This window comes from Sphaeroforma arctica, assembly GCF_001186125.1.
Source record: "Sphaeroforma arctica JP610 unplaced genomic scaffold supercont1.791, whole genome shotgun sequence".
NCBI classification, from domain to species: Eukaryota; class Ichthyosporea; order Ichthyophonida; genus Sphaeroforma; species Sphaeroforma arctica.
The window spans coordinates 8,592-21,938 of record NW_014039767.1 but is presented as its reverse complement, the minus strand read 5'-3'; the positions used below and the strand labels follow the sequence as shown (position 1 = coordinate 21,938).

Sequence of the window (13,347 nt, the reverse complement as noted above, 5' to 3'; positions counted from 1 at the left end):
ACACACACACACACACACACCACCACACACACACACACACACACACACACACACACACACACACACAGAGACACACACACACACATATATATATAAATTTAGATATATATATATATATAGTGTTGTTTGTGTGCGCTACATGGTATTGGGTAGAGCTGTCGCAAGCCTCTTTGACTATCTATTATTGGACCAATAGGTTCTGGGCAGATGTACCGATGTGTCCGTATATATCCGATTCACAAATGGAGAACAAAGCTTGATTTCATTTCCCGAAAGCTATACTTCATTATTCAGATTTGATATGAAACACCACACGCAGAGCAGCCAAAGTCTCGAAAGACAATTTGTGTAGTATATTTAAGAACCCCAACAGACCTATTTAGCTTTATCTGCACCGCTCATTATACACAGTGGTACCCTCATGGCGACGAAACTCCAACTCTGCTGCAAGTGTCGCTCCAGGATACTGCGTATCTGTTTCACCTTGCACACTTCAAGTCAATACCACAGGCTCTGAACGAGGTATGTTGATGAAGCAGGAGATGGTATAATACGATATGATATGATATAATACGATATATTATGATATAATACGATATGATTTAATATAATACAATATAATATGATATAATACGATACGATATGATATATTACGATTTAATATGATATAATACGATACGATATAATATAATACGATGTAATATGATATAATACGATATGAAATAAAATAATACGATATAGTATGATATAATACGATATGATATGATATAATACGATACAATATGATGTAATACGACAAATTATGATATCATACTATAATACGATATAATATGATATAATACGATATGATATGACATGATACGATTTAATATGATATAATACGATATGATATAATATAATACGATGTAATATTATATAATACGATATCATATTAATATAATACGATATAATATGATATATTGCGATATTATATGACATTATTCGATATAATATGATATAATACGATATTATATGATATAATGCGATATAATATGATATAGTACGATACTATATGATATAATACGATATAATATGATATAATACGATATTATATGATATAATACGATATATAATACGATATTACATGAGATGATATATTGCCTTCCAGATTTCGTGATCGGGTAACTTTGCGCGGATGTGTGACTGTTATCCCTAAATATATGCTGTTACCAACATGGATTTGAACGTGCGTGTATGTACGTATGTGTGTAAGGGTGAGTGTCAATCATAGGTTGCTCTGCACATACTGACGCTCAATACTTAAGACTGATCGGTATGATTGTATAGACAGCTCGTAAGTTCTTGAGATATTAACTATTTCGGCACGATTTTGAATCTATGTATGAAACTGAAGCTACGAGTGTATCTCCAGCTACGTGTTCAGTGATGCGCTTCTCATTGCGTTGAAGTATATGGATACATTTATTATATGCATTTACGAAGATTGAACGCAAAGGTGTCCGCGTTTGACAGAGCAACAGCTGTACAACCCAGCGAAGTTATAAATTAATGTCGAAACATGCCTTCGATTGCTCATGGTCCAAATTTAACAGTCGCTTTGTATACAAACGTTAAACCTCCTTGGAGCCAGGCCTAGTTACTTCAGCCGTACACTTAAGCGCAAATGTTCATTCCTATACGCTCCCATACGCACTGCACAGCTCTGCCTCACACCCAATATCCTGAAGGCTGGACACGGAGTGGCGGCAGACGCGCTTAAACTGTACAAGTCGTATGGTATCCAAACGTGCGGGTTGGTGGAGATTTGTAACATCAACCAACACGTGAACGTCAAAAACGCTTATGGTCTAGCCAACGCCGCGTTTGCGTCCACCAATCTGGTGCTGTTAAAATCGAAGAAGGTCACTATGTCGAATTGGGAGGTACGTTTGAGCGGGCTGTGAATGTACACATGTCTGTCTACAGTGTATACGTCAAGGTTTCTAGTGCCCATATAGGTAGAAACGGAGTGTCAGCCTGGTCCGTGAATTCATGGTCACAGTATGGTACGCGTGCTTCCTTGTATGCGCCATCTGAGCTTTGTATATAGTCCGATGTTTGTTGAATGTGCCATGCACGTGTAGAGAGTCAGTCCAAAACACTAGAAGCACAAGTCGCCAAAATATCTTTCATGGTTGTGTATGATTGTATACAAGTAGATGGATGGGCCGCCCAAAAGCGAGCGGTTGCTATAGTAACGCACACTGACATATATAGAGACCTTACATATTCATATTACACTCACGGGGTCGTAGACACTAAAGAACCAGTTTTTAGTTGTATGAGCAGATGAGCACAATTGTTATCAGTGTATTGATCATTCTTCTCGATTCAAGTTTTTTCTGTGCCATGGGTTTTTTACGGTGACTGCAAATATTTCATTTGCGCTATATCTATGTAGGGCGCTTACTTGCAGAAGGCCGCATCGAGTTGCATCAGCAATGTTAGATTGTATTAACATCAGCGCGTGTGATCAAAATATCGGGAATATAACACCGCACGTGGGACTTGCACCCCTAAGCATTCATAACTAATTTTCTCGCCCTTTCATAAGCCGATCTAAAGTTTATTTCTCCATAAAACATCACCTAAATTGGCATACGCGTATCTCTGCACCCATTTATGCCTAAATCAGGTTCATCTAGCTGCGCATTTGCAAGCTTTTTCTGATAATTTTCACCCATTGCTCATTATTTTGGCCAGTAGAAGGCTGACCTCAGCGAGCGACAGGTCTATTACGCAGCGCAGGACGCTTGGATTGGCGCTAGGATCCTAGATGTAAGTGCGAGACCGCTGTAGTACAAGTGAGTGCAAGAACTTGACGCAACTCATATGTGTATCTGTGCACTAATAAGCGTAATTCGACGTTTATATTATTAGGAACGCTCGAGTAGTCGTTGACATGTTTAACTTGTCGAATGTCAGCAACCGAGTACCATATCTGGCAGCGTTTTCAGTATATACAGTTAGTTGTACCAGATGCTCGCTATGGCACAACAGTGTGAATGAAGTAGATTATGATTATCCACGCAAATCACGAATTTGCATCAGCTTACGCCCTATCACCTTTGCCCACTCACACGCTGGTACCAGCACCAATACAGAGTGTTTGGGGAGCCCCTGGGGCTGTCACTGTACCAATTTGTGGTCAAATACAAAGGTCTGAGCGGCCCTTCCTACAGAGACGTGGCACCTCTGGGCATGAACCACTTCAAAGGGATTGACTTGACAAAGTGTGCGTTCCATCCCATGGTGTTCAAGGTACGGCTTCGCACTTCACTTTTGTATGCGATATGACGGTCATGGTATCATACCGTGCCAGATTGACTCTGCGTGCGTCTGTACGCCTACGTGCCTACTTTTGGACCCATGCATATTCATTGATTGTACTGAGCAGATGTCACATGTAGGGGTGTATGCATGTATATGACACTACCCGTTCTGACTCGATCGTTTTAACAAGCACGTATCTGGGAAAGTTTACGATGCCAATAATACGAATTTAGCGTGTAGTACATCTCTCAGGGTCTGCATCTCTAACTCCTTATTCTGTGTCCTTGCTATCTAGCCAGTTTTTTTTTCGGAGTGGAATGGCCCCAAGCAGGCTCATACCACCAACAAGCACGCGCCATCGCGTGCTTCTCACAGCTTCAAATGAGTCTCCGTATTCTTGCTCATCTGCTCTTACTCTGCTCATCAGCTCCTGTTTGGCTTGTTCATCTGCTCTTACTCTGCTCATCTGCTCCTGTTTTGATTGTTCATCTGCTCTTGATTTTCTCATCTTCACTTACTTCGCTAACCTGCGCTCACTTTGCCCGTCTGCTCATACGTTGTCCGTCTGCTCTCATTTTGCGGTGCAGATCCCTCGCACACCCCATGCACTCCAGCTGAAGATTGTGACATCTGATCACTCGGATACCGCGACTCCTCCGTTGGGCCGGCCTAGTTATAGTGTAAGTATTCTGTTCAAGTGTATATGAAATAGATCTAGTTAAGTGTAGGACATTTTCAAAGTGCTATACATTATGATAGAGTGGTACTTGAATCTTCATGTGTTACTTCTACTTATAGTGCACGTATTCTGTCAAGTGTATCTGAAATATATTTAGGTAAGTGTATGGTATATCTAGTTATAGTGTGATTATTCTGTTCAAGTGTGTGTGAAATATACCTAGTCATGTGTGTAGCATACCTAGTCATGTGTGTAGCATACCTAGTTAAGTGTATGACATTGTCAAAGTGCTATACATTATGGCAGAGTGGCGCTTGCATCTTCGTGTGTTACTTCTACTTATAGTGCACGTATTCTGATCAAGTGTATCTGAAATAGACCTAGCTGAAGTCCATGAAATTTTCGAAGTGCTATACATTATGGTAGAGTGGCACTTGCATCTTCATGTGTTACTTCTACGGTATGGTCAAATATAGTGTTAGTTAGTTAGACGAGCGTTTCGAAGACAGCATCTTCGAATAAGTGTTAAGTTAATTGTACAAGCACATTTTGATAACTATATTGCCATTAATGTTGGGGAAGGGTGGATTAATTATGTAGTAGCATACTTATTAGGGTGTTTTAATGGATTTCCTCTCATTACGAGAGTGTGCGTCACAGGGCATAGAATATATCATCCATAATGCCAATTAACATGTCGGCGTGCCTTCATTTGGCACTTGCATGCTGTCATATAAGTCGCTGAAGTTGTTCGCCCCGCCGATGTGTACTGCACCCCTTCCATGTATGTGAATAGCTTGTGTACTGCACCCCTTCCATGTAAGTGAATAGCTTGTGGACTACAGCCCTTCCATGTATGTGGATAGCTTGTGTACTGTACCCCTTCCATGTATGTGAATAGCTTGTGTACTGCACCCCTTCCATGTATGCGAATAGCTTGTGGACTACAGCCCTTCCATGTATGTGAATAGCTTGTGTACTGCACCCCTTTCATGTATGTGAATAGCTTGTGTACTGCACCCCTTTCATGTATGTGAATAGCTTGTGTACTGCACTGCACCCCTTCCATGTATGTGAATAGCTTGTGGACTACAGCCCTTCCATGTATGTGAATAGCTTTTGTACTCCACCCCTTCCATGTTTGTGAATAGCTTGTGGACTACAGCCCTTCCTTGTATGTGAATAGCTTGTGTACTGCACCCCTTCCATGTATGTGAATAGCTGCCCCCCTTTCACGTCGCAGCAGCGTGTAGGGCTGTATGTTGCCAAGTTATGTGCGTCTCAGTATTAGGCTAAATGGTTGAATAAGTATATTCGTAGCAATTGAGTCCGGATTGACGTGCACTGAAAGTTGGGCCCGCCTATAGTTGATATGTGGGATGGGTATGGCGTAGGGTTTTCACGCCCATCCACTGGTATACACCGAGAAAACGGAAAACGTACGAGATGCGAGGGTACGTAGCAGATGTAAAGATATTTGACAGATGTAGAGATACATAGCAGATTTAAAGATACATAGCAAATGTAAAGACACATAACAGATGCATAACAGATGTAGAGATACATAACAGATGTGAAGATACATAACAGATGTACGAATTCGCAACGGATGCCGAAATATATTCTGTACAGTCACCATAGACTGCAAAATCTACCACTAACCACCCATTCGGCGTACGTATGGTGTAAAAACTTTCAGGTGCCATCATTTTCGCTCGAAAAGAGGGTTATGAGCGCTTTTAATATGTATACATATATAATTTGTGTATATACGAGCACATTCAATAATATCATTACAGTTTATATATGCATGTGGTCTCACACCGCTTCATCACTGTATGTAGGCCCGATCGGATGGGAGAGGTGCTCCCAAGCCCAGACCGACCCCAGTGTCGACTCACCGAGTTACGAGGAAACCGAAAGCGAAGATAAAGGTGAACTTAAGAGCTAAATAAATTAAGATAAGTCTTAAAAGAGATTCATCAAGGTAGCTTTACGTATTCATGATTGTACATGGTTGTGCTCTTGCGGGGTTTTCGAGGTAAACTTTTTGATTGTGGATGACATACGACGACAAAACTGAGGGGTTTAGTGGAATGGCTACTGTAATGAAAATGAATCTTCATGAGAGTTTCGGCACAGAATTTTTAACTGACTTCGATTGCCACGACCTTAACGAGTCACTACAGTCATGTGCCTGGTGTTTCAACCGACCGATGGACTTACTGGGGCCCTCCTCATCATACAAACCACCCGAGTACGGTAGAAGTAGCATTGGGTGGGAAACAGGACCGAACATCTAATTAAAATGACATTTGCCAAAATTAAATTAACTTTAGCAATCCTCGAAGGATTGGGATAAATACACCGGCGAGATAGTGACAACTGTGAATCAGAACGACCCCTTGACTCAGGAGTACCATTGCTTGGCGGAAGTAAAGGTTGGGGACGACACCCACCAAGCCTTGCTTAGCGCGCGTATCTGATGCTACAGACAGCTTGTGTGAGTATAAATAGTCGAAAACAAAACTCATTGAATCTCCGGACTTGCAGAGAGAAACATTGATCGAATTTGTCATACTATAAACCCTTGCGATGGTTCGATTGGACCAGTTTATTTTTGTTCCGGTGGGATGCCACTTTCGGGTCGTGTACGTAATTGGTTGCCCACCCATACGTTCAGTATACTAACTCTTTCGGTTTTATTATGCGTTACTTCTAAATATAATATGCACTGTACAATATATATATATATATATACCTCACCAGCCGGGTGTGTTTAGTTCATGGTAAACTTAGACTTGACCGACTTCGTCTTGTCACCAGCCTTCTTCTCCTTCTTAGCCTTGCTGCTCTTCTTCCCCTTGGACCCCTTAATCGCATCCAACACACCCAGCAGATCCGAATCCATGCTCTCTGATTTAACACCCACAGATTCTAATCCCTTCCCACTCTCTCCATTACTAACCACCGCTTCGTTTACAACATCTACTGTAGCACTGGCATTCGCCTTCGCCCGCTCCGCTGCCTTCTTCTCATTAGCCTTTCCTTTACGCTTCTTGTTCGCCTTTTTACTCTTCTCCGTCTCTCCGAATATATCATCCATGTCCATCTCAGTACTTAAGTCCACATTGACCGTCTCCTTCTCGTTGTTACTCTCATCATGCGAGCGTTTTATGCTCTTACTGTTCTTGCCAGACGGCTCTGTACCCTCCTTGGCAGTATCATCATCCAGTATATCCGAAAACATCCCCTTCTTCCGCTCGTTGGCGATCACCTTACTCACCCACGCGTCCCGTTTCCGTTTAAAATGATCCAACCGGCAATTGCGCCATATCACACGCCCATAGAAATCTTTCTTGAGCGCCACCTCGCTTTTAATCAACTCCGCAGCCAGCACATCCTTCAGCTTGAGATCGGCCACGGCCCAGCACGCATCCACAACTCGCGAGCCGTATTTGTCCATCGCCAGCTTCGCGTACGAGCCCTTTAATAGCTTCATCAGCTTATTTTTCTTGCCCACATCCACGGTGCACTCGAGGAAGGTGTCTACCGGCCTGCCCAGCGATTGCATGCACAGACTCAACAACTGCTCTGCGGGTAGGTCTAGTAGAGAGGCGGCCGGGAGATCGTTGTGCGGGGGTTTCAAGGTGAACAGCGCCTGGATAAGCAAGACACCGTTGAGCTGCAAAGGAAGCTCAGACATGTCCTTGCCCTCCTCAAAGTAGGCGTCATGGGTGGTGAGTGTGGTGATCAGATTCACACACTGCTTCTGCTGCGCCGTATCGTTCATGTGAAAGGCTTTCATCACATGCGAAAACACGGCCTTGTGCAGCTTCTTGTCCTCGAGTTTCGCCACGGCCTCGACCAGCCGCACCACCACGCCCACACACCCACTCGCAATCACGGATTCAAACTGATCCTGCAACTCGGTAAGGATCAGACTGGTCACCACAGGGTCCTTGTTTTCGCGGATCATATTCTGGACCACATAGTTGGCCACCGGGTGCTTGCCCAGGTTATCGAGTCTCCCGCGGAAGAGAGTTCGGTACAGCTTGTAACCCAGCTTCGCACTGGCACAGCTGAGGATGCGCTCCATCACATGCGAGCCGATCTGATCGTATATCAGAAATTTGGTCACTCGGTCCATGTCCACCTCGAAATCGTCCACATCCTTCTCTTCGCTCTCGATCATCTCGCCGTTCTCATCGGTCTCCACGTCGCTCCCGTTGCCTAGCAACCGCAGAATCAGCGTCTCACACATCGCGGCATCCGTGCGATGCAACGCCGCCAGCAACACCTGTAGCACCCCACTGGCGGTGGTGTGCGTGGCGTCTTTTGTGAGGTATTTGTTCTCACACACAGGCTGTATCAGCGCATGCATGGCCGGCTCAAAGGACCCGGGGACCGCAAAGACCTTCTCCATGGTGTGCGTCTCCGTCTTCTGGAACTTGCTGAACGCAATTGAGTACTGGCTGCGCATGAGTTCGTTCGGCACCCCCCCACCCACCATCAGCCCCACCAGCGCACGGATCACATGACTCCCATAGTCTCCGCGTGACAGGTAGGTAATATCCGCCTTGAGTTCGTCACAGATAGCCAGCACCAGTTCCTCGCCCGTGCGCAGATGGCCTTCGGTCTCGCTAGTGCCATCGCGCTCGGACTCGTCTCCCTCGGTCGAAGCGCCGCTCAGTTCGGCGTGTAGCACACCCGGCAACAGGTTCAGGAGGGTCTGTATGACATGTGACGCAAACTTATCCCCAGCCAGGTCCTTGACATGCCCCATGAGCCGGTCGGTGAACACACGGATCTGGAAGTGTGTGCAATTCAACAGGAGCTTCTCGAGGATGCAGGAGATTTCCTTGTCGCGACACAGCTGGGTTTCAGACCCATCGGCCACGGTTAAGACGTTTGAGACAAACATCGACTTGTCCTCTGCGTCTGGGAACTCGTCCGCGTCAAGGGTTGAGCCAACCTGTGGTACGCAGATGGATAGTAAAATCAGCGGTGTATTTGAGCGATAAAGTCTCACGGGACAGAAGGACACCCTGTATGAAGATGTTTACAGTTAACGCCCAGTATTGGATACAGCCAAACTCAGAGAAATAAACACAATAATTAACTGTACTTATGATGCTGAAAGGACAGACAGGTATGCATATTCACCACTTACGGACAAATTTGGGAGCAGTTGCAATTTCGAGAAACGAATATTGACAAAGCATATGATGTTGTAGTACTACATAGGCAAGTAGTCGACAGCCTCAACTGTTAATATATATATATATATAGATATTGCTTTCACGCGCATGAATGTACACAGTCATGCATAGGGGTACCTACTACTATATATATACATACATACGTAGATACATATAATAATACACGCAAAAACAAACATGCGCATATAAAATGTCAGAAATTTATAAATATATGTACACATTCTTGACTAAATAGATGACTATATATACATACAGGTACACATTAACGAGCTCGCATAGATCTATAAATTTCAGAAGCATAGGCACACACACGAACTCACACACATATACACATACACACACAAAGACAGCCACAGTAATAATAACAGCAACAGACACACATATATAAAGAAATACATATACAGATATACATATGCACATATATATCTATATAGCCACACACACAATATATATATATATATAGTAGGCAGACACAGACACAGACACTTACACAGACAACCTATAAGTAGTCAAACACACAGACACAGGCATACACACACACACACGCATATATATAGATATATATATATACATACACACTTATATATACCTACTATATATATATGTACATGTATATGTATGTTTATTGGTATATGTATACGTAAACCTATATATATAGATATACATATAGATATATATATATGTATGCATACATACATACATACATATACACACACACACACACATATATATATATACATAAATACATACATTCACACACATATATATATATAAACCATACACACACACATTTATATATATATAAACTATACGCACACACATATATACACACACACACATACACACACACACACACACATATATATATACATATAAATATAAATATTTAGTTTTGTGCGCACGTAATGGTACATCAAACATACATCCACATACTGAAGACACATCAAAAATTCAAACAAAAATCTTAATGTAGACGTATTCATACCTGACGCCAGTAGTCCAATGTAGCCCCATCGACGAACTGACTCGTTCGCTCAACTTTGATACCTGCATCCTTTTCTTTTTGACGCTTCTTCTCCTTTTTCTTTTTGTTGCTGTATGCGTGTTTACCCGCACCCGAGTCGGCCTCTGCGTGTACCATACTCGTTATATTAACTCGAGATTCGACAATATGTGTGCACTGTATATGCTTCTGCAAGTGAGTAGTCAGTATAATATATAGTATAGTATAGTATAGTTTGAATTAAATCATACCAAATAATAGCCGCATATTTATTTGCTAACTATGATGATTTCGATGTTTCGGTTTCGTTTCTAAAAAAAAGGTGCACGTGTACTCCGATGGTATAAGTGATGTCGTCATGCGTTAAAATATCACCAGATGGAATAAGATAAATTATATTGTTATATTTTCATGGATCTGATACTTTTAGGGTTTTAAGGTTCTAGGGTTGTTGCACCACCATTTGTCTCGTGGGGACTGAAAGCGTATATTCATTGGGGTAATTCATTTGTCCATATCCACATTTATGTTTTCAACAAAAAAGAAAGAAAGGAGATGTTCTTGCTCTTGGCCCTCTTGGGGAGTGGGAACCTCATTGAGACTCAGGGACCCAGGGACCCAGGCCCCAGGGGGAATATAATATTTCTAAAAATGTAGAATTTATTTCGTGAACTTCAACGAGGACTCCAAGGGGGTCTACAAATAGGCAAAAAACGTTCCGGACAAATTTTATGGAACGGACAAAAATCGGTGATATATTTTTAAACACTCACACAAAAAAAAGGAACTTGTTTTTGTTTAAAAAAACAAAATCAAACTTATAAATACACAATGAATAAACCTGGTTGATATATTTTTGGATGAAACTTTTACGGTGAAACTGGAGGCTCTGAGACAGTGACTCTCAACTAGTCTCAAGAGTATCACATCAATTCATCGTCATCACACATGTGGTGCACTGGGGCGGAGTCGCTCTCTAATCTCTACTATTACATTGTAGAGTGGCGGACTGGCGGGAGTCTGTAAGCCGTAAGGCGACAGCTCTGAACGGCTGAACTGACTACGTATGTAAATACCGAGAGTCCGAGAACCTCAGATTCAGAACCATCAACCAGCTGGCCTGCGTCCTGCTGGCTTTGTATTTATATATTCGTATATGTTCTGTGTGAACTGTGTCGTGTGTGTACAATTATAAAATGTAAAAATACAAATAGACGAACTATTGTGAGGCTGAGACTCTGAGAGTCCTGATCTCTTGGACCCTGGAGTCCTGGACGTCCAGAGAGAGTCCTGGACTCCTGGCTGGAATACAGTGCCACTCTGAGACTGAGTCTACTCTCTACTAGAGTAGGCCCCTGGAGGGGGAGTCCTCAAGACTCGAGCAGAGGTTTGAGATCCCGAGGGCCGAGAGTAGGAGATTCTCACTATTAGAGTCAGTAAACACAGGGTTTTTGGTAAACAGTCGGTGCTCCTTGAAGTTCAGAAGTTTCGAATCATCTTGAATGAACTCCAAACCCAGTTTATTCACTACCAACAAAAACCTTTGACTCTGATACAAATAATATGAAGTGATGAGCCATGGTCAGGGCCGTTTTTTAAAGCTAAACCATAGCCCTCTACTATATCCTTTTTTTCTTAAAAAAAGGGGACAAAAATATTTTAAATTAATTTAAACGTAAATTTTCTATAATAAATATTTACTCGATTTGTCATACAGAGCCTCTCCGAAAAAAGACGATGTACTTGTAGGCTTTAAAACATTTATACGGGTCAAAAGAAAATAATAATAGCATTGTAGCTATGCGAACTAAGCGGACACCATAGGTCATAGGAATATATTCATTTAAAGAATTTTGCACCTCAGCCCTCAGGTCTCCGAATATGCACCCATAGTGACTACCATAGGGCCTTCACGACATAAGCGTTTAACGTTAACACATCTCCTTTTATTCGTCGTTTAAAAATACACGTTTCAACCCAAAGTAAAAGTGGTCAAGTAATATTTTTTTATAAATACACTTCCCCGAGTAGAGCAAGATCTGAGGTCGATCGTGGACTGAATTAGTAAAGATGTTCATTCGATTGGCGAAAGTATATGCACCACATTCACGTCACCTCCTGTGAGTCTTGGCTAATCTTCCCTTGCATGCAGTTAGCAGTATACTGGGGTAATCGCGTGACGTGACTTCGGTTTATAACTACGACAATATATACTGTATTTTAATAAAACCGAGTATGCTCATATTGCCCTATATTGTATGACTATAATACATCAATTTATCTTATGGGTAAATGTGCTTGTAAGGTATTTTAGTACTACAAATTTGCCTGGAAATTCGGCACAACTATACGTAAATACATATATACATACATACGAATCACGAATGATAAAAACTATAGTGGTTTGCGCAAGACGTGAAGCGTTTCAAGATATATATATCTTATATTGGTCCAACCTGATAAATATTTCTCAATAGTCTTCCTTCCGTTCTTGCACAAATGCAAATATGAGGGATTCCACAACTGTAATCAAGCTCAAAATCGGGCAAGTCGACCTCGATAAACTAGACTCTGCCAAATCACAGCAACTGATTATTGAGGAGTCCACAGTTTATAAAACTATGTTCTACGAGGGGGAGATGGAGAAGTTGTTCTTCGGAGTGAACGCAATTAACGTGATACTCGACCAGAAGTTGACCAGTGCGGTATGTATTGTAGCTTGTTGGAATATGTATTGTGTTTGAGTATGTAGTGTGTTGTGATAGTGTTGTATTGTGATAGTAAGGTATGGAAGCATGTATTGCATTGAAGAACGTATTGTATTCTAGTACGATTTATGTTGTACTGTAAGTTTAAAATTGGAATATAGTATAGTCATGAATGTTCATATTGTGCCGTAGCGTACTTCTATAATGGTTTTAGTAGTCTGATAATTGCGGTCTATTTAGTAGTACATCAACTTACAAAGCGACCGGGCTTATCGCGGCGTGCTTAATAGAGGGGTTCAGTGTTATGTATATATTCGTATCAAACACACACACACGCACACACTCATACATATAATACACACACACACACACACACACGCACACACACACACACACACACACACACACACACACACACACATA

General features: G+C 42.0%; 2 protein-coding genes across 2 annotated transcripts in view; one reads left to right on the top strand and one right to left on the bottom strand.

Moving 5' to 3' along the window:
- Positions 1–6,477, top strand: part of SARC_08618 (hypothetical protein) — a gene marked incomplete at both ends in the record, with an annotated part of 10,001 nt that extends 3,524 nt beyond the window's left edge. Inside the window, 7 exons of the mRNA XM_014297399.1 lie at positions 412–522; positions 1,701–1,922; positions 2,746–2,817; positions 3,133–3,300; positions 3,900–3,992; positions 5,836–5,925; positions 6,331–6,477. Coding sequence (XP_014152874.1) covers positions 412–522; positions 1,701–1,922; positions 2,746–2,817; positions 3,133–3,300; positions 3,900–3,992; positions 5,836–5,925; positions 6,331–6,477 — 903 coding nt within the window. The remainder of the gene's footprint in view (positions 1–411; positions 523–1,700; positions 1,923–2,745; positions 2,818–3,132; positions 3,301–3,899; positions 3,993–5,835; positions 5,926–6,330) is intronic.
- Positions 6,478–6,580: 103 nt separating this feature from the next.
- On the bottom strand, positions 6,581–10,429 carry SARC_08617 (hypothetical protein). The gene is made up of 2 exons (XM_014297398.1): positions 10,199–10,429; positions 6,581–8,966 (listed from the first exon to the last, which is right to left on the bottom strand). Exons 1-2 carry the CDS (start codon positions 10,352–10,354, stop codon positions 6,771–6,773), a joined length of 2,352 nt encoding a protein of 783 aa, XP_014152873.1. The 5' UTR covers positions 10,355–10,429; the 3' UTR covers positions 6,581–6,770.
- Positions 10,430–13,347: the final 2,918 nt, after the last annotated feature.